The 22910-nt window shown below is 42.8% G+C and overlaps 1 protein-coding gene across 5 annotated transcripts in view; it reads right to left on the bottom strand.

Annotated features, from left to right (window-relative positions):
- LOC134531542 (low-density lipoprotein receptor-related protein 11) overlaps nucleotides 1-22910 on the bottom strand; it is a 200976-nt gene that overhangs the window by 114527 nt on the left and 63539 nt on the right. For all 5 annotated transcript variants that reach the window (XR_010075026.1, XM_063367221.1, XM_063367222.1 and 2 more), the window contains exon 4: nucleotides 21079-21213. Coding sequence is in view for 4 of the 5 variants with exons in the window: in XM_063367221.1 (XP_063223291.1) it covers nucleotides 21079-21213 (135 nt within the window). In the remaining variant the exon portion in view is untranslated. The remainder of the gene's footprint in view (nucleotides 1-21078; nucleotides 21214-22910) is intronic.

The following is a 22910-nucleotide window of genomic DNA, read 5'->3' on the forward strand; positions in this document are numbered from 1 at the left end:
AAAAATTGGAACTTCGGGTGGTGGCCATTGCGGCGAGTGGACGTTTTTATCTGGCGGTTCCCGATAAACGTTGATAGTGACAAATAATTTCAGTGCGGGCACGTGATTTACGTCTTAAGACGTTATTAAGACATCGCGGCCACGTGATTCTGAAGATTTGGTGACGGAGAATTACTCCAAGAGGCAGGATATTCGTATCTCCAGTACGGTAGGATACATCCTGTACTGCTGACGGAGTTAGCAACGGACACTCAGTGGTCCTGAAGTTTTTTTTTAACTCATCTCCCTAAATAGCCGAGCGAACTAACTTTTTTTTTAATTTTCGTCAGAAACTTTTGGTATTGCCGGCCATCCTAGAGGCACCGCTAGCTATCCATAATTGTTTTTTTTACTTTGAGGAAATGTGTGCCTGGAACGGCCTTGTATTTTATTCTAACTAATTTCAATAAAATATTCTTTTTTTATTATTATTGACATTTCTCTGGTTTATACACCTACCTACCTGACGCAAATGTTCTCTTATTCTTCCGAGTCTATTATTCACCACAACTCCACCCACTTGGTTTAAGAGTACTACAATACCTGCTTATTTTAAGTAGGTACACCTACATTTCTGTAAGTGCCTGTGTGTACAATAATTACAGTGGCGCCAGCACTGTGGGGCCCGAAGGAAGTTGCTAACTTCTGTTTAGCTGTGGGTATAAGCCCTAAAGCACCATGTCACAGCCACAGCCACAGCAGACACCACCTGAAGAAATCTGTGCAGCTGAGTCTGAGCCAGAGGAACCAGACCAAGTAATGTTGGCTTCTTCTGTAGTAGTCTACCCTCCCAGCGACAATGCATCTGTCATGATGATGCTTCAGAACCTCATGACACAAATGAACACCAACACTGCTCAGTTGAGGGCTGAATTGAACACCCACACGGCTCAGATGAGGGAAGACACTGCTCAGCTGAAAGCTGAGTTGAACAGCAACACCGTACAACTGACCACCCAACTCAGCCACCTGGAGGAGGGCCTGCACGAGGTCACCGAGGTGGTTACGGCTCTGTGGTGCTGAGCAAGGGCTGCAGCGATTACAGGAGCTGACTGATGAGCAGCTGACTGATCGTCTGGAGCAGGTTGCCGAGCAGGTGGTGCAGAATCACTGCGGGTTGCAGGAGGTGCAGACCACATGTCAGGCCCTGGTGAACGAGGCCGTCGAGCAACAAAACAGCCAGGTAAGCGAGAGGCTGGACGTCCTATCACGCCGTCAGGATGGTTTAGGAAAGCAGCTGGAGCAGAGCATCAGGCAGCTGGACGAGCAGGTACTGAAGCTCAGGTTGGACAACCTAACCAGCACCAGATCAGGTACTGTCAACGAGGAAACACCAGCTGTCACAGCAAGCCAGCCACTGCTAGCAGTGACCGCAGTACCAACAGCATCACCCAGCTTCCCCATCCAGAGCTGAGTGCGTGGACAGCCACCCCGTCTTGGACCAGGTGACTGCGCCCCACCATCCTGCACGACAGTGGTCGGAGGCACTGCCTCGCTTCAGCGCAGGTGAGCATGAGAACCCCATGCGTTTTTTGAAGCAGCTGGACGAGTACTCCAGCATGTTCAAGCTGACCAATGAGGAGCAGCTCAAATGCTTGAACACCGCCTTGCGGAACCATGCATACTACTGGTGGGAGATGATGCAACCCACTACCCACACATTCCAGAGCTTCAGGGAGCAGTTCAAGCTCCAGTTCTGGAACGTGCGCATCCAGGGTAACCTGAGGGCCCGGCTACATAGCGAGCGTTACGACCCACGCAAGAACAAGTCTCTGGAGGCCCACTTGTCCCAGATGTTCGAAAGGACAAGGTACCTGGACCTGGAGATGAGTGATGACGAGTTCATCGCTGTGGTGATCACGCAACTGCCGTACAGGTACCAACTCCAGCTGGCAGGCAGGACATTTGCCAACATCACCGAGTTCAGGGAGCAGGTACTGGCTTTTGACCGGCTGGAGCGGCAGACGAAAGCAGGCTCTGCTGAGCAGGAGCGGCCGCCGCCCCAGAAGCCAGTCTCTCTGTACCAGCCCTGGCAGCGGGGTAATGAGAACGCCAAGCACGTCAACGTGATTGGCAAAAAGCAAGGCAAGTCAGGCAAGTTTGGAGGCCAACAGCAGTTCTCCAAGCAGCAGAAGGACACATGGTGGGGAAAGCGCCGTCATCTAGACAGCGACGATGAGCAGTCCCAGCAGGGGGACAACAAACGGCCTCCCAGGTATGAATGTTTCGGTGGGAGCCCCAGTTCTCCTAGGTCCGAGTACCGCGACAGGTCCCCAAGGAAGAACAAGCGATCCGGGTCACCGAAGCAGGAACATTACTACCGACTGCCATACCAGTCTGACAAGCAGCTACAACAGCCGCTGTCGTACCCCGTTGGAGCCGGAACCACCCATGGAGCGTCATGCTCGGCGAGTTCCCCCAGCTACAACTTCCCACCACCTGCCATGTGCCCACCACAGGGATACTTCGAGCGTCAAGCGCCCATCCCTCCGAACAGCTGTCCACCGCCGGACAACCAGACAGCTAACGCTGTTTGGCCTGGAGCAGCCAAGCCGTCTGTAAACTAGACCGGATTGATGGTGGTACACCCCGGACATCAATCCCGGGACCTGACAATGGGGTTAAATTAAACTTGCCTAGTTACAATAGTGTAACATATCGAACCTTACTAGCGACAATTTTGCTACGGGAAAACGAGAGGGATTTCCTGTACGATGAGGACCAAGTGGACATCAACCCACAAGTCAACACTGTGTGCCCAGAGCTATTGCTGGAAGTGAACAGACAGCCAGTCAGCACACTCCTGGACAGCGGCGCAGAAGTCACGTGTGTCAGCGAAGACTTTGTTGCACACCTGGAGAAAGTCGGCCAGAAGCTACACATGATGCCGGTTCCCAGCATCAAGATAATTGGTGTCACTTCGCGTGCGAGTCCTGCTGTCAACAGGCAGGTGTTACTTCACATCAAGGGGCTTGGACAACCAAAGACTACTACAGCTCTGGTTGTCAGAGGCCTAGCGAAGACCCTCATTCTTGGCACCGACTTTCTGACCCAGCATGGAATTACGCTAAGTTTTGACAGTTGGACAGTAACTTCTGCAGAGTGCAGGTTACCCACGACCATCTCCAATGGCATGTGGAAGTTCCAGGGCAACTGTGTGGGCATGTTACGCTGCAGTCCTACGTTCTCACACATCTACAGCATCACCTCCAATGACAGCATGAGCGCTACGTATGAAGACCTACAGAAAGCCGTGCACAACCTACCCACAGTTACCCAGGAACAGTTACAACAACTGTACGATTTGCTGTGTAGGCACAGAGAAGTCTTCTGTGACCAGCCTGGCTACAACGTGCTGTATCAAGCCAGCATCACGGTGAAAGTAGGGGAACCCTTTCACAAGAAGACCTACCCAATCCCTGCCCAGTATCTCAGTGAAGCAGAGGAGTACCTACAGCTCATGCTGGAGTGGCGCATCATCAAGCGAGAGGCCAGTCCCTATGCCAATCCGGTTGTTTGTGTCCGGAAGAAGGACGGCTCCGTGAGGTTATGTCTGGACGCCAGGGAGCTTAACAAGATAACGGTGAAGGATCGAGAGAGCCCCATCCTCACCAGTGAGATCCTGCGACTCTACGAAGGAGTGAGGTATCTGACGACGCTGGACCTGTCCGCTGGATACTGGCAAATTCCTCTGAAGAAAGAGTGCTGTCAGTATACTGCTTTTCTGTTCAGGAACCAGCAATATACGTTCCAGGTCCTTCCGTTTGGGCTGTGCAACGCGGTGGCAGAGTTCACCCGTTGCCTGGCAGTGACTCTAGGCCCTGAATGTCAGTCCTTTGCCCGTGCGTATGTGGACGATATCCTCATTACGTCCACTATGTTCGAGGAGCACGTCAGACACATACACGTCGTACTGTCTAAGCTACAGGCCGCCGGGATGACAGTGAAGATACGTAAATCTCTCTTCTGTCGTGAAGAACTTCCGTTCCTAGGCCACGTACTGACACCTACTGGCATCAAGACAGCTCCAGACAAGCTACGAGCCATTCAAGAGTTTCCTGTACCTCGCAACATCAGGCAGCTGCGAGCGTTTTTGGGTATAGTCGGTTTCTACCGCAACTACAGCGACCAAGTAGCCAGTGTGGCACTACCCCTGTTCGCTCTTCTCAAGAAGGAAGTCGTGTGGAGGTGGGAAAAGGCAGAGCAGTCAGCATTCCAGCAGCTGAAGCAGTTATTTCTGGAGGAGCACGTAATACACCATCCCGTGCAAGGCCGGGGATTCCTGCTCTACACGGACGCTTCCAACCATGCGCTAGGATGCAAGCTGGCGCAGTTGGCCGACCCAGGTTTGGAGAAGACGGTGGCTATGGCTAGCCGAACCCTGAATGCAGCGGAACGTAACTACACAGTAACGGAGAAGGAGGCGCTAGCGATCGTCTGGAGTCTGCAGAAGTTCCGTGATCTGCTGCTAGGAGAGAAGATCCACCTCCTCACTGATCACCAGGCACTTACTTGCCTCAAGGCAGGAAAAGTCTTCGGTCACAGACTCACCCGCTGGTACCTACTGATCCAGGAGTATAACATCGAAATCGCTCATATTAAAGGATCAGAGAATACAGCTGCAGACTATTTAAGCAGGCTATCGCCCACTGAGCCTGGCGAGCTTTTTCCTGAGAGCAAGCCCAAAGAATTTTTAGTCGCTCCAGCCAAAGCAACTGATTTCTGGAAAAACAAAAACCTGGAGAAGATTTTGGAGAATCTGAAACCGTTACAAGAGGCTGACCCGTACTGCCAGAAAGTCAGAAAGAAGCTGGAGACCTGCGACAGTACGAGTAAAGTGCACCTGCAATTCTGCAAGTCGGAGGAAGGAATTCTGTTTTACCGCCAGAAGCGGCAAACCCTTTTTGAAGATTCCTGGAAGCCCGTTGTTCCTGCAGCAGTAAGGGATAAAATAGCCTGGGAAATGCACTTGAATCTAGGCCATGCTGGTTCCAAGAAGTTGTTCGGTGCAGTTAGCCGTCAGCTGTTTTGGCCAGGTATGATTAGAGGGATGGCCAGAATAACAGCCTCGTGCATTGCGTGCCAGAAAGCCAAGCATGTTCAAGAACACCTACATGGCGTGATCCAATCGATCCTGCCTACGAAACCTTTAGAGTTGGTCTCGGTAGACTTGTATGGACCACTTCCCCCATCCAAGGCAGGAGTCAAGTACATCTTCGTAATACTGGATGTTTTCAGTAAGTATACGAAGTTATACTCCATGGTCAGCGCAAACGCTAAAGCTGTCCTAGCCAATTTCAAGTCTTTTACCGAAGTGGTAGGAAAGGCCACCTACGTTTTGTCGGATCGAGGCACTCAATTTGCCAGCACCCTTTGGCAAGAGGGTATAAGGAAGCTGGGAGTTATTCCCACTACGTCATCTGTACGCCATCCCCAGAGTAATCCGGTGGAGCGGCAGATGAGGACGTTGGGAAATCTTCTGAGAATGTACTGCCATGACAAGCAGCAGAGCTGGCGTGATCGACTGCCCTATATCGAGTGTGTCCTCAACCACACGGTGCACTCATCGACAGGCATAACCCCACATGAAGCGATTTGTCAGGTCCGTTCGGAGGTGATACCACCACAATACCTACCGACCTACCCCAAAGACGACGACGTAGAACCACCGACCCAAGAGGAAGTGGAGGAGCTGGTGAGAGACCGGCTTGTATTAGAAGCGGAGAACCGTAAGAAGAGGAAGCCCGCATCACGAGTTCACAGCTTCAAGATAGGTGAACTTGTACTGAAGCGCACTGCACCGACCAGTAGCAAGTGGGAGCACGTCACGAGGAAGCTGTTTCCGCTGTATGACGGTCCCTTCAAGATTGTTGCAGTATTGAGGGAGAATTGCTACACCCTACAGGACATTTCGTCTGGTGTCACAGTTGGCAACTACAACATCAGCCAACTAAGGGCATACAAGACTCCAGTGATAGAGCAATAGTAGCTGTGTATGCCAAGTACTGTTCGATAATGTGTCTGTGTAACATTAGAAATTTTAAATCTATATGCATGTGTGTACACTCTGTTTGTCAAGGTAAATTTCCTACTGAGGGGCTGGTGTGTAAGTCAGCTGAGATTATGTGAAGTGTTTATGTGTTTACTCAGCTGACATCGACATGAGGGATGTTCGCCTCCTATTTTGGTCCAGTACGGAACTTGATGTTCTGTTCCTAGTGCGTACAGGAACGTACTGTGGGAACTGCGTACATGAAGTACGTTTTGACTACACCCAGTAATTCAGTGTTACCCACACTAAACAATGTACACCCCTGTGTTGGTTTTATATGCATTTTGGATATGTGAGACATGTACACACAGAACGGTTAGTGCTGCCAGTTATTGTGCTCCTTAAGGCTATTGTATAGCATGCCTACTGGCACCCTGGTCCTGACATGTAACATACAGCTCTCATTCAAGCACTCTTTTTGCTATTTCTAGCTTGGTCAGATTCTATCAGTGTGCTACAGTACTGTAAATTCTCCTTATCTTTGTGTAAGCTTCTCAAGCCCTCTGTCCCTCCTCTGGTTGTGGTGTTTTTTTTTTTTTTAAGTAGATTTGATTTTTTTTTTTTTTAGCAACTAGCTTGCATCATGGTAATAGTGTAACTTTGTGTTTTGAGTTATGCATTAGTGTTTTTGTCATATGTTTTTTTTCTATGCAGTCAATTGTGAATTGAAAAAAAAATAATTGCTACACCCAAAAGATGGCATAAGTAAAAGAGGGCAATGAACCCCAAACAAAGGCCAATGACCTAAATGGGTCTGATATTTTCAAATGTGCTAATTCTGTATTTTTTTTGTGTAACCAGTAATTTACATGTTTGATGTCCAATGATTATCTTTGTTGTTTGTGCCAGAATCTCTCTTTGCAAATTTTTTTTTGTCAGTGTTTTGTTTTCTATATAACTAGTGTGATGTTATATATGCTGTTTTGTTTTGTCATATATTTGAGGGTCGTATGTAAATGTTTACTTGATCTATCTTGCCAATGCAATAGTTATGTGTTTGAAGGGATATTTGTGTATTTTTATTTGTGTTATGATATGTTGTTTTTTTTTTTTTTTTTTTGTGTTGGGTAAGAGTCTTTGTTAACTTTAGTAAACAAGATCGTTCCCGCACTAAATTTAAGTTAGATTAGGGGCGCAAGAGTTGAAGAGGGTCTGTGTCCAATGTAGCCTGATGCTAGAACCGTACGCTTTAATCCTATTGCGCAAGTGATATGTGGAGTGAGGTCAGGTAGTGCAACTATGTTTGCTGTCTGATTACCGGTGAAGACTAATTACTCGTCTCGTGTAGACATCCACATCAGCAGTACCAACTGCAGGAGTAGTAGTAGAGCAGCAAGTGTCGTCCCACACCAGATTGGAACCACCAGCCGTCTCCCGACCCGCTAGGTTGGAGCGGCAACTCACAGACGCCTGGATGCCGAAGCTACCTTGGCGTATCATTCGTTCTGCTATGGCAGGGCGTGATCCTGGGCGGAGCCGTCTCCGTTGGGCAATGGCAGGGTGCCTGCAGCACCACCTGATGCCATGCCTTCTCCTAATCTGAGGTCGGTACAAGGTACATGCCCCCCAGCAGTAGCAGCCCCAGGAGTCGCAGCAGCAGTGGCAGCATCGACAGCAGTGATAGCATCAGCAGTGGCAGCGGCAGCAGCGGGCAACTTGGTGCTTGTTACGGTTCCAGTGTGCAGTGTCCTGTGCTACATGGCACGACCTCCCCGTCTTGTCCACCCACCATCGAACAGTGTTGTGTCAGTGTTTCGGCAGACTAAATGGTACCGAATTCTGGACGAATTATGCTGCCAAGTAGTCTGGGAGCGGCATCTGTACCGGTACAGTGCGGTACAGAGCTGCTCGCGCAGTGTTCTGGCCGTATGCAGCCCGCCGAGGCCCTTGCCAGACTTTTTTTTTGTCAGTTATTTATTTTTTTTGAAAGATTTGGAAAAAACAAACAGTAATTTGCCGTGGTCATGTGTTTATTTTTGTTTTCCAGACCTGCTGATATTTACGGTAAATTTACAACTTTTTAACTTTGAAGTTAACAATTAAAAAGTGCATTAACGGCCAGTTTCCGGTCGGCTGGTATTCTTTTAAAAATTGGAACTTCGGGTGGTGGCCATTGCGGCGAGTGGACGTTTTTATCTGGCGGTTCCCGATAAACGTTGATAGTGACAAATAATTTCAGTGCGGGCACGTGATTTACGTCTTAAGACGTTATTAAGACATCGCGGCCACGTGATTCTGAAGATTTGGTGACGGAGAATTACTCCAAGAGGCAGGATATTCGTATCTCCAGTACAGTAGGATACATCCTGTACTGCTGACGGAGTTAGCAACGGACACTCAGTGGTCCTGAAGTTTTTTTTTAACTCATCTCCCTAAATAGCCGAGCGAACTAACTTTTTTTTTTAATTTTCATCAGAAACTTTTGGTATTGCCGGCCATCCTAGAGGCACCGCTAGCTATCCATAATTGTTTTTTTTACTTTGAGGAAATGTGTGCCTGGAACGGCCAGTGTTCCCAGGAATAGTTGGGGAGGTGGGGGGTGTGGTAACTGCTGATGACAGTGGGAAATATGCTCTACAGGACCCGGAGACATGACTATACTTTGGTGAAAATGGCTAGAGTCAGGGGAGGTCTTGGAACTGGCCTGTCCTGAGAGCTTGCAGGACATAGCAGTTCTCGTCACGGATCGGAGGAGAATTACAGGCGACGTCTGTGCGCCAAGGCGTGGACAAAACGATACTGAGTCTGCCTGGCAAAAGACTCGGCAAGAATCGGATCTAGGGCTGGGAAAAATTGGGGAGACAGGTCTGACAAAAGTTGAATGGTAGTGTACAGGAGGAAGAACAGGTTTAAGTTCTTGCGGCAGAAGAATGACTGGTGAGATTATTTAATTTAAAAAAAATTAAATTTAAAATTGTGCCAAAAATACTAGTTTGCGGCACAATTGATGCGAATAATTTGTGAAGGTGGCCCATGTCGCTGTCGCTTTCTATTCGTAATATCCAATGAGCTGATGTAGATATTGATGCTCAGTCTGTTCCGGACAATTCTCCTACAGGCTACAAAATAATGTGTGATGTGGAGTACCCTAACGAGCTCCATGAAAGTGACAAAGACCTGTCATTTCTTTCTATGAACCAATGTCCACCTAGTTCCAAACAATCCAAATTAATGACAACACTGGAAAATAAAGAACACTACATTGTCCACTATAAAAACATCCACCAAGCAGTATCGCATGGGCTGAGAGTGACAAAAATAAATGGAGTCCTCCAGTTTCAGCAGTCAGCGTGGTTGGACCCGTATATTAAGCTTAACACTGCTAAGCGTCAATCTGCAGTGAACCAGTTTGAAAAGGAGATCTTTTAATTGGCTTTTAACTCTACCTTTGGGAAATTGATAGAAAACAAGAGACATAGGCTCAAAATGGAGTTGGTGTGCTCCAAGAACAGATTCCAGAAACTGGTGTGTCGCCTGCCCTTCAAAGACCGCACAATGTACGAACCGAATTTGTATCTTCTCCAATTGAACCTCGAAACCATCATTTTTGATAAGCCTATATATGCAGGATTCGCAGTGCTTGATCTTTGAATGACTCTTATGCATGACTTACATTATAACACCATGATACTGAGAAAACACTCATCTAGCGTACATGGATACTGATAGTTTTGTGTATGAAATGAGAACAGCAGACTTTTACTCAGGCCTCAAAGTCGACCAGTAGTGTACAAATGGGGTTCCGGGCACTGGCACTGGCGCGTGGTGCCTGGTGCCGACCGCCAACTTGGATTTGTGATGTCACGGTGGCCATCTTGGATGACCTTGACCTTTGAGCTTGGCTACCATATTTGATCTGCCATCTAGGATGACATCATCGCCACCATTTTGTTTACTCGAACATTGCGCCATTTTGTTTTCCGTCATTTTGAATGATGACGTCAACGTTGCAATTTCCATTACGGCCACCATCTAGGAAAATCTTTATCTATTATTGGATTTTAATCATGGAGCTTGGAGTCCTCGGTTCAAAATAGCGAGGAAAAAATTAAAAATGACATCAGGTCCTTCCTCCACGGAAGCCACCGGCAGACTGACCTCCCACCACTTATGGCAAGGTATATATATCGTCAACTAGTATGATGTCATGTCTGTCATTTTGAAAAGCAGTAATTTTTATCGTATTTTAATAAAAAAAAAGTTCTAAAATTATAAATAAAGATTAATTTAAATTTAATAAAATATTACTTAAAAACCACCATTGCACAAATCGTTACTGTCGCCACCTTAAATTATATAAATGTTGCATTATTCGTTACGCCCGCAATCTTAGTTGAGTGTGTTGTCTTGGTTACACTTTTCGTTATGGTCGCCATATTGGATTCTAGACCGTTGCATGTTTCATTATAGCCGCCATCTTGAAAAATTTAATGCTAGAAATTTCGAAAAAAAACCAAAATATATTTTAAAAATTGCCTATTTCAAACTTTTAGTTACCTAAACGATTTGGTCCTCGGTTCGATTCCCGGCGAGAGTTAATCAGTATTTTATTAATATATTTAAAAATTCTCGATAAAATGTAATAAAACCATCTTATAACACACCCAAAATTTTGAATTAATTCACCACTGTATCAATTATCATTACGGGCACCATCTTGAAAATCTTTATTTATTATCCGTTTTTAATGAAAAAAAAATCACAATTCATCAAAAAAATAACTTATTAATATACAGATTGATTAGATCGATTCCCGTCCTTGGTTCGAACCTGGTAAGAGCAAAAAATAAAAAACGACAGATCCTTCCTCCATGGAAGCCACCTACAGACTGATCTCCCACCACCAATACCAACGTATATATCATCAGCTGGTATGACATCATGTCAGCCATCTTGTCTTCGTCCACTGGAGGCCACCATCTTTTTTTTCGTCTGCTAGAGTGCGCTGATGCCATGTTAGTTTAATTTTTTTTCACCATACCTTTGACCTCGATTGTTGACATTGAACTTTGACCTGGATCTTGAAATTTGACCTTGAACATTGGCATTGAGTTAGTGAATTTCTGCTACTAAATCAGCACTTGCAATATTTTTATCAGATAGAATTAAAACAAAATATAATTACTCAGTAAAATATTAATAAACTCTGAGATATCTGAGAAACACTAACAGGAAGGACAAACTTCCTTCTCCTTGGTGTCTAGCAAAACCATCCTTTTTTTGCGATCGTTAGTGAGCATCCCGCATCCTATACAAAAGAACTAACTAATATTTACCTACAAGCAACATGTGTCGACATCTGTTGACAAGAATCGACTCTACTTTAAACATGATATTTTACATGGGATAAATTAACACTCACCACTGAATGGAGCCAAAGACAGTTAAAGAGTCATGTAGTCTCGTAAACTTGTAGCCTCATAGACTTGTAGCTATATAGTCTCGTAGCCTTGTAGACTTGCTGCCTCGTAGCCAGTTGAAGCCATGTAATCCTGTAGTCATGTAGTCTAGCAGCTTCTTAGACTCCTAGTCTAGTAGGTAAATAGCAGCTAGACCTAAGACTTTTTGGAACAAAATACTATTGAAGCCCATGACTATTGAAGCCAATGACTGTTGGAGCCAATGACTATTGGAACCAAAAGATTGTTGGAGCCAATGAATGCTGGAGCCAATGACTGTTAGAGTGAATGATTGTTAGAGCTAATGACTATTGGAGCCAATGATTGATGGAGCTAATGAGTGTTGGAGCAAAAAACTTTGGATATATTATATTCAGACCTGCCAACATTCAAATTTAAAAAATCATGAGGTCCTCGATAAAAATTTTCTGGCCCATAAATACATGTTAGATATAAAAAACAACAAATGAAAATCTTTAAATTTAAGTGACATACCTGTACATAAATTTACATGGTCTCTGCTTCAAAATTTATTTCAACAAATTATAGGTTGCAGATTTAATTTAGTTGAACATAATTTAGCGCTGTCGTGTAGTGATCATGCAGGGCCGCAACTAAAAAAGATGTAAAATAACATTCTGCTCGTGTAACACTATTATCACTGTTCACAGCAAAATTGAATTTTTTATTGTGTTAGTTGTGTTTTTTTTAGCGACATGTTTCACAATGTCTCCACTTCCACTATGCGAGATAGAAAAATTAGCACTGCACACGCTACAAAATGCAAAATTGCTTCCTTTACGTGACTCGAGTATTGATGGAAACTCGTTACTGTAAGCTTTCGTAAAACTTGTTTTGTAACTTTTACAAACAAAATCTCGGGGCTCCGAAAAATCGTGAGGAAACACTATTTTGGTGTGAGGGCGTGAGATGGACCTTAAAATCGTGAGCCTCACACCAAAATCGTGAGTGTTGGCAGGTCTGTATATCCTACATATAATTGGTGATTGCATCCTGCTGAGTTGAATGTTTGTGAAAATGTAGCATCCTTTTCGTTAAATGTGTTCCTTTTTTGATGAATGTGCTTCCGATTGTGCTGCCTTTCGTTGATTGTGGTTCCAAATGTGCTTCCTTTTTGAGACTGTGTTTCCAAATGTGCTTACTTTTCAATGATTGTGCTTCCTTTTCGATGATTGTGCTTCCTTTTCGATGATTGTGCTTCCTTTTCATTAAATGCTTTAACTGCGTGAAAGTTGTGTAGTCATTGTGTACATCATGTGTATTGCGCATCAATTGCGTGAACATTGCGTGTTCGTTCCGTTTACTGTGTGTACTGTGTGTTCATTCGTTTCCTGTGTGTACTGTGTGTTCATTCCGTTTCCTGTGTGTACTGTGTGTTCATGCAGTTTCCAGTGTGTACTGTGTGTTCTTTGCGTTCATTACGTTTCCTGTGTGAACTGTGTGTTCATTCCGTTTCCTGTGTGTACTGTGTGTTCATTCCGTTTCCTGTGTGTACTGTGTGTTCATTCCGTTTCCTGCGTGTACTGTGTGTTCATTTTATTTTCCCTGTGTAATGTGTGTACTCTGTGTTCATTCCGTTTCATGTGTGTACTGTGTGTAATGTGTGTTCTTACCGTTTCCTGTGTGTACTGTATGTACTGTGTGTTCATTCCGTTGTCTGTGTGTACCTTGTGTTCATTTTGTTTCCTGTGTGTACTGTATGTTCAGTGTGTTCTTTTGTTGAATGTGTGACATTTCGTTAAATGCACGTATTCAAATCTGTAGTATCTCTGAAAGTTTACTAGTCCATAACCTTTTTGACTTGATAAATCATTTTTTAGGGATTCTTGGTCTTCTTGTAAGCATAAAACCTGTTACATTGGTTTAATTGAATATAATTAGCTGACATCGAAAGTCATGAGGTTTGAATAAGACAGGTTTATATGTATGGATGGCTTTGTACATGAACGGTTTAGAGGTTATTCAAAGTATCCATAAACTAGACTTACATGATAGTTACTGTGACAGCGTATTTAATTCGTGGGACAGGTATGTTGTCTAAAGTTGTTTTTCGTAGAGAGAATGTTTAATGAACTCCACGAGAGGTAATGGAAAACAGAATATTAAATTTATTTAATATTTAGTTACATCTGTCACTGGTCAAGAATCGAACCGAGGACCAGAATCCATTGATTCAAAATGATGAGTGATTTTTTCGGTGACTTTTGGAATTTTTCCCAAATTTATAGATTAACAAATACAAATTTCCAAGATGGCTGTCATAATGGCTTACTGGAGGCTGGTAGTAAAAGATTTTAAGCCTTTTTTAGGATTTTGAATATGATTTATTTAAATTATTTTTTACATAAAATTAAATTTTTTTCGCATCGTTCAAGTATCGAACCAAGAACAGGAACTGATTGAATCAATTTGTAAATTGATTGTAAATTTTTTGGTGAATTTTTGAAATTTTCCCGAATTTCTAGCTGAATAATTACACAATTCCAAGATGGCACCCAAATGTCAAGCTGGCGGGTGTGTCAGTATTAATAAATGATTAATGCACTCTAGCGGGTAAGAATTAAACAAATATGATGGTAATGAGCTCTATCAGACAAGTACACACACCAGATGGAGTCCTCCAGCAGATGAAAACAAGATGGTGGCAATGTCCTCTAGCAGGTGATATATGTTCACTATCGTTCCTGGTAGCGAGTACTGAACACAAAATGGTGGATCTAATATGGTCGTCAAGGTCAAGGTAAAATTTCAAAGACAAGTTCAAAGTTCAAGGACAATGTTCAAGGTCAAATTTCAAGGTCAAGGTCCATGTCAAAGTTCAATGTCAACAATCGAGGTCAAAGGTATGGTTAAAATAATTACACTAACATGGCATCAGCACACTCTAGTAGACGAAAAAAAGATGGTGGCCTCCAGCAGACGAAGACAAGATGGCAGACATGATGTCATACCAGCTAATGATATATACATTGGTATTGGTGGTGGGAGATCAGTCTGTAGGTGGCTTCCATGGAGGAAGGATATGTCGTTATTTATTTTTTGCTCTTACCAGGTTCGAACCAAGGATGGGAATTGATCTAATCAATCAGTATATTAATAAGTTATTTCTTTTGTTGAATTGTGAATTATTTTCATTAAAATCGGATGATAAATAAAGATTTTCAAGATGGTGCCCATAATGATAATTGATACAGTGGTGACATAATTCAAAATGTCAGGTGTGATGTAAGATGGTTTTATTACTTTTTATCGAGAATTTTTAAATTTATTAAAGAATTACAGCTTTACTCTCGCCGGGAATCGAACCGAAGACCAAATCGTTTAGGTAACTAAACATTTAAAGTAGGCAATTTTTAAAATATTTTTTGGAATTTTTTCAAAATTTCTAGCATTAAATTTTTCAAGATGGCAGCTATAACGAAACATGCAATGGTCTAGAATACAATATTGTGGCCATAACAAAAAGTGTAACCAAGACAACACACTCAACTAAGATGGCGTGCGTAACGAAACATGCCACATTTATATAATACAAGGTGGCGACCGTAACAAATATGTGCAATGGTGGTTTTTAAATAATATTTTATTAAATTTATTTTTTTTTAATTTCAGAACATTTTATTAAAATTAGATAAAAATTACTTATTTAAAAGATGGCGGACAAGACGTCATACTAGTTGACGATATATATACCTTGGCATAAGTGGTGGGAGGTCAGTCTGCCGGTGGCTTCCGTGGAGGAAGGAACTGATGTCTTTTTTTTACTTTTTCCTTGCTTGGTTTGAACCGAGAACTCCAAGCTCTATGGCGTAAGTATATGTTTTTTGAAATATTTTTATTAAATTTTGATTATTTAATTTTTTATATAAATTAATTTTTTTTATTAAAATTCGATAATAAATAAAGATTTTCAAAGATGGTGGCCGTAATGGAAATTGCAATGGTGACGTCATCATTCAAAATGACGGAAAACAAAATGGCGGAATGTTCGTGAAAACAAATGGCGGAATGTTCGTGAAAACGAAATGGCGGCGATGACGTCATCCAAGATGACGGATCCAAGATGGCCGCCTAGGTGAAATGTCAAGGTCATCCAGGATGGCCGCCGTGACGTCACAAATCCAAGATGTCGGTCGGCAAAAGGCACCACGGGCCAGCGTCAGTGCCCAGAACCCCATTTGTACACTACGTTGGCCCTACATTAATGGCGAAGTTCGACACTAGCTGCTACCTTCTGACTACCCATGCTTCTCCCTTGTCATAAAGAAAGTCGTTGGGAAGTTTAACGACGAGTATGTGTGTGTGTGTGTGTGGGGGGGGGGGGGGGGGAAGTAATGAGTGAGTTTGTCAGTCTTAGGGCCAAACTCTATGCTTATAAAAGTGTGGTGGTAAAGTTGAGAAGGTGCGTGGTAAAAAACCGCACTGAGTTTTGTGATTATCTGGATGCCCTGCAGGACTACCGCACAAGGAGAGTCGCAGTTAGGGCTATTCGCTCCAGGCAGCATGTGCTTGCTCTACAGTGAGAGCACGAATATGCTGGCCAATACATAGGAGGGCAATAAGCACCGAATCTGTGAAGATGGCATACATCGGTCCCCCACCGACATGTCGGGGACGATGATGTGTAAATAATTTTCTGTTAATAGTTTCAATCTGCATATAGTTTCTGTATTTTGTTGTATAGTTTTTCATTTTTTGTTGAAAAAATTTCCTCTTTGTGTTGTATAGTTTCCGTTTTTCGTTGTATAGTTTCCGTTTTTCGTTGTAGAGTTTCCGTTTTTTGTTGTATAGTTTCCGTTTTTCGTTGTAGAGTTTCCGTTTTTTGTTTAATAGTTTCCGTTTTTCGTTGTATAGTTTCCATTTTCGTTGTATAGTTTCCATTTTTGTTGTAAAGTTTCCATCTTTGTTGTAAAGTTTCCATTTTTATTGTAAAGTTTCCAATTTTTGCTGAACACGTTTCCATATGGTGTTGTATAGTGTGCGTTTTTTCTTGTATACCTAGTTTCCATTTGTTGTATATAGTTTCGTTTGATGTGTATAGTTTTTCTTTTTCTTGAGGATTTTATGATTTGAAAAGCCTGGTTTTATTTTAATAAATATGATTTTAACCTACATACTGCTTATTATTTTAATATAGAACCTTCTTTCCTCAAGGTAATCATATTAAAAAGAGCAAAAATATATATACAAATGCCATGCAGCTTTTAAATTCGAATAAACTGGTCTCTGAGAAATGAAAATATATATGCAAACATTAAAATATCTGCTTCCATGCTGATTTTTAAACTTGAGTACGCAAACAAGGGCTGGTTAGGAAGATATTACTTGTGAGTTAGGACACTGAAAAATTTCTGGTCCTGAACAGTGTATGATGGAGTAAATAAATTAATATTTGTTTGAAGAAAAGTTACTAAGTATTTTTTTTCTAAAAGTATTAGTACTACAACCATCGCATCCGCAACGATCAGAGGATTAATTTGATATATAACATATATTTTAGTTTAAACCTATAAATATTAAGATTTTAAGAGAAAATAGTGATCTTAAACAAAATGACTGTGGATGTTGTGGATTTTTTTTGTAGATTTCTTTTGGTCTATAAGGCTCATAACAACACCGTTAAGAAATATAAACACATCCCTACATACACTGACATACATTAGGAACCAACACTCAATAATGACATCCATTAGATGAAACCAAGAAGGCGGTCTCCACTGAACAAGATGGCTACCTTCAGCAGACTACAATGGTATTTTTTATTTTGAAAATAAATATATTTTCAAGATGGTAAATTAATGAAAAGTGTAACGCATACGAGTGGGGTGTTTGATTATATCATGGTAACGAAAAGTATTACGCACAGGAGTGGGATGCTTGATGACGAAGTCATAAATTTTGAACTAAAATTTCATTTCATAATATTTTTTTTAAATTTTCTAAGTTAATATTTGAGGATTTTCAAATGACAGATGTGACATAATTCAAAATGGTGGATTTTATCTAGAAAACAAAATGGACGCTGGAGTCAAAGGTCAAGGTCAAAACCAATATGGCCACCGGAAATGATGTAATCAAAGATGGCTGCCGGAAGTGACGTAATCCAAGATTGCCGCCCCGGCTCCCTGGCTCCCCCTCCTACCACCGGTGTCACCATACAAACCAAACACACCTACTACTGTGTGTACTGTGCGTCCAGTGTGTGTACTGTGCGTCCAGTGTGTGTACTGTGCGTTCAGTGCGTGTACTGTGCGTTCAGTGTGTGTACTGTGCGTCCAGTGTGTGTACTGTGCGTCCAGTGTGTGTACTGTTCGTCCAGTGTGTGTACTGTGCGTTCAGTGTGTGTACTGTGCGTCCAGTGTGTGTACTGTGCGTCCAGTGTGTGTACTGTGCGTCCAGTGTGTGTACTGTGCGTTCAGTGCGTGTACTGTGCGTCCAGTGCGTGTACTGTGCGTTCAGTGTGTGTACTGTGCGTCCAGTGTGTGTACTGTGCGTCCAGTGCGTGTACTGTGCGTCCAGTGCGTGTACTGTGCGTTCAGTGCGTGTACTGTGCGTTCAGTGCGTGTACTGTGCGTCCAGTGTGTGTACTGTGCGTCCAGTGTGTGTACTGTGCGTCCAGTGTGTGTACTGTGCGTCCAGTGTGTGTACTGTGCGTCCAGTGTGTGTACTGTGCGTCCAGTGTGTGTACTGTGCGTCCAGTGTGTGTACTGTGCGTCCAGTGTGTGTACTGTGCGTCCAGTGCGTGTACTGTGCGTCCAGTGCGTGTACTGTGCGTCCAGTGCGTGTACTGTGCGTCCAGTGTGTGTACTGTGCGTTCAGTGCGTGTACTGTGCGTTCAGTGTGTGTACTGTGCGTCCAGTGCGTGTACTGTGCGTTCAGTGCGTGTACTGTGCATCCATTGTGTGTACTGTGCGTCCAGTGCGTGTACTGTGCGTTCAGTGCGTGTCCTGTGCGTTCAGTGCGTGTACTGTGCGTCCAGTGCGTGTACTGTGCGTTCAGTGCGTGTCCTGTGCGTTCAGTGCGTGTACTGTGCGTCCAGTGCGTGTACTGTGCGTTCAGTGCGTGTACTGTGCGTCCAGTGTGTGTACTGTGCGTCCAGTGTGTGTACTGTGCGTCCAGTGTGTGTACTGTTCGTCCAGTGTGTGTACTGTGCGTTCAGTGTGTGTACTGTGCGTCCAGTGTGTGTACTGTTCGTCCAGTGTGTGTACTGTGCGTTCAGTGCGTGTCCTGTGCGTCCAGTATGTGTACTGTGCGTCCAGTGTGTGTACTGTGCGTCCAGTGCGTGTACTGTGCGTCCAGTGCGTGTACTGTGCGTTCAGTGCGTGTACTGTGCGTTCAGTGTGTGTACTGTGCGTCCATTGTGTGTACTGTGCGTCCAGTGTGTGTACTGTGCGTCCAGTGTGTGTACTGTGCATTCAGTGTGTGTACTGTGTTCTTTTCTTTTGTGGAATGCGTGTCGTTTCGTTACATTTGCGTAGTTAATTCTGTAGTAGCTATGAATATTTTACTAGTTCAAAACCTCTTGTATTGATATAACATTTTTCAAGTATTCTGGGTCTTTTTAAAAGCGTAAAACATGTTCTTTTGGTCTATATCTTGTATTTGATTTTATCGTTACTTTAGGTCTGCCAGTTCGAAGAATTTGTCTTGACTGCTTGAAATATGTTATATTAGCTATCGACGAAGAAGGTTTTGTGGTTCGGAGACATCTGGTCTATACGTCTGACATTGGACATGACCTGGTCACGTGGTCCGAAGACATTTGATTATAGGTATAGTATTGTACATGAACTGATTGAAATGTATTTCAAGCATTGAAAAAAATAGACAGTTATGTTAGGCTCGCAACAACGTATTTATTTTGTTGAACAAGTATCTTGTCTAGTGTTGTTTTTTATAGAGTGAATGATTAATAAACTCTGCGAGAAAAGGAATTAAAAATTTATTTTATCCTTTAGTTATCTGTATCACTGGCCGAGAATCAAACCAAAGATTGAAATCCATCGAGTCAATCATTATTTTCATAAGTAATATTTTCATGAATTTTGGAATTTTTCTCGAATTTATAGGTCAATAATACAAATTTTTAAGATGACGGTCATAACGACTAACTACTGGCTGGTTGGCTAGAAAAATAATCTGGTTTTATGACTTTTCACCATATTTTATTGAATATGAGTATTTTTTTACATACAATTAAAAACTATTGTATCGATAAAGTATCTAACCAAGGACAGTATAATAATTAAATATTTATAAAATGAATTTTGAAATTTTTCCCGAATTTATAGCTGAATAATTACGAATTTCCAAGATGGCATCCAAATTTCAAGATGTTGGATACCGTGAAAGATGACTGTGTGCACTCTAGAGGCTACGAATTAAACCAATATGGCGGCAACACACACTAACAAATGGCATGTGTACTACGTGACACTAGCGCTCATAGTAAAAAGTATTGAAACCAAGATGGTGGAGACGTCCTCTAGCAGGCGACATGTGTTAACTAGCGCTCCTGATAGCAAGTACTAAAAACAAGTGGGCGGTTCCGTCCTTGGAATGATGATGCTATTATTCCTTCGAATTAAAAAAAATACAAGTCCAAATATGTGTGTTACTTTTTATATACCTTAATTAATTCTCAGTCTGGTAAATGTCACAATGGCAGTGCGGTTAAAGACGTATGTTTCCAACCTAAAGGTCAGAGCTGCGATGATTCGAATAACAGCACTTCCAATGTATTTTGCATAAAAAATGAAATTTAATATGTCGATAAGGTCCATAACAGCTCTGGTATGTAATGGAACATCAACAGGTCGACGCTGGTGCTCTCTAGGAAAAAACAGCAGAAACAAAGACGTCGGTATCCAAGAGTGCATCCTGCTGCGGAACATTAAATACCAAGATGGCGGCAACCCGCAAACGAAAAAAACTGCGGACATGAAGTCAGAATTAAAGATGACTGTCATTATGAAAAGTGCAGCATTGGTGAGCGGGGCGCTCGATTTAAAGATGGCGGATCCAAGGTCAAGTTCAAAGGTTAAGGTAATCCAAGATGGCCGCCGTGACGTTACAATCCACAGACTAAACCCCAGCACCGGCGCCACAAACCAAAGCCAGGGCTCGGAGCTCCATATGTTCACTACTATATAAAGATAAAAGGGTTATGTAATTTTTTTTTAGCTAACCCTTCTAAACAAGACATTTTTTATTTACAATTTTTGCTAGTGACTTACAAGGAATAGCAATAATTAATTTTGAAAGTACGAAATTATAAATGAACATTGTAATATCTCGAAAATTACTTGCCACAATATTATTGATACATATAAACAGTTCTCTAGTCCTGCCAAAATGGCTTCCTATTCTACTATCATTGATTGTTGCGCTATGCATCCGTAACAGAAATAAAATATATTCATTTTCCTTTCGTGTGCACGACCTGTCTCCCAGGCACACTACAGTTTAATGCGCTATTGTGAATCAGTAGGTTGGAAAACATGGCGGTGAAATGTTGTGCGCCTGACTTGCTGTTACTGTAACTGAGAGTCGTGATGCGATGCGTACCTTGGGCCGGGCAGCCCAGCTCGGCCGCCTCGTCGCTGGAGTCGCTGCACTGCGGGATGCCGTCGCACGCGTTGTAGATGGCGATGCACTCGCCCGACGAGCGGCACTCGAACTGGTAGCGGCTGCACCTGCGGCCTGCGACACAGCGACGACCACGCCTGTCACGCCACATTTACCACTTCACTGCTTTCAGCATCCAGCATGCCCATCAAACAGTTTCCCAGTTATATGTTTTAATTGTATCAACTGTAAGCATTGTAGAGTGTTGGTTCAAGGTGACAATTGGTAACCCAAACAGTTTTAGATAAGCACATGCGCGAGTACTGCTTTATTGTTTACTCTTTTGCAGCACCACCTACGTTGCACGAATGGCTCTTTCCTCAATTAGTAGAGGGTGAACCTGTAAACTAATAAAGTTTACAGATTCACCCTCGACTAACAGAATGGAGCCCCTCCCCATTTAAATCTCTTTGTACGCGAGTGGCTGAATGTCCAAGTCCCTGACCTCCGGATTGGTCGTAATGGTCGAGACGACAAAGCTCTCTTTTCGCTGGCCTCCACTTTCACATGACATAACGTCATACAATTTTTTCCCTTTGGAGCTTTATAAAATGTCGTGTCTACGTTCCGCCGCTACCTAATGATTTGCCACGGTTGAGATTATAAATTGAAGTCCATTACTACGGACTTGTTAACCAAAGTGTGGGAAGAATTGGACATTAGATTGGATGCGTGCAATATAATTAAAGATGCACATATTGAACAATTATAAGAACAACTAGGTTAGTTTACCTTCAATTCGAATTATGATTTTTTTATAAATAGTCTTAATTAAACTGATAGTATAATATACCATTACAATTAAGACATTCCTTTATAGACATTTTGTATATGCGGCCAGTTTTTTTTTTTTCGCGAAAAGATTTTTAGACCAACTATGTGTTAAAGATTTGTAGCACTATCTGAGTTTCGTAGTTGGCCCTGTATATTTAAGGTAAATGTCTACTGTTAGCACACCAATAATAGCCATCCAGTGCAGAAGCAATCACGTCCTGAATGACCAAGCAAAACAGGGCAATTATTGCTTCTCTTGCAGACGGCCGCCATTACAAGGGAACTCACTATCGCGCAGGCAAACCTTATTACTGTCGAGTGAGGGAGTCCTTTTTGCTCGTGAAAAATGCATGTCCCTATGCATTCTAGATTTATAAACAGCAAACCTATGTTTATAATCAAACATGTACTACACAAGTAAAATGTAAGTCGAGCCAAATTATGACGGCAGCAATTTGTACTTTTGTATTTAAAACATATAGCTAACTGTTCAATAATAGTTGGTTGGGAAAAAATGTACCCAAGGAAACTAATAATTTGGTGTTTCCCGGGGCGGCACTTTCCCTGAACGACCTTGCCTCCTCTCTGTCTACCAAGCCCGTGCCTTGGCTACTTTCCCTACGATGCTGTCAGCACCGTCAGTAACCCTTCAGACATGCTCGTCTGTCAATGTCTTACCCTGTCGCCCTGTAGCCAGCGGACGTAACAGTGTCTGGAATGATCGGTGGGCTTATGCTTTTTTACTTGACAAGAATTTGATGATTTTCTCTTGATACCTATCGAATCCTTACTTCTCTTGCGAACACCAAGTATACATCCTGCATGCTACATAATAACATAGCTTTATAAACAGTATGAATACAACCATCATACTCTGAAACGAAGTGGGTTGAAGATCGGAATACATAGGCTACAGGGTTACATTTTTAGACAGATGGAGAAAATTGGTTACATTTGCTGCCGAATTGACTACATTTGTAGTCATATGAGGGTAACAT

The sequence above is a fragment of the Bacillus rossius genome, chromosome 5 (genome assembly GCF_032445375.1).
Source record: "Bacillus rossius redtenbacheri isolate Brsri chromosome 5, Brsri_v3, whole genome shotgun sequence".
Classification (NCBI taxonomy): domain Eukaryota; kingdom Metazoa; phylum Arthropoda; class Insecta; order Phasmatodea; family Bacillidae; genus Bacillus; species Bacillus rossius.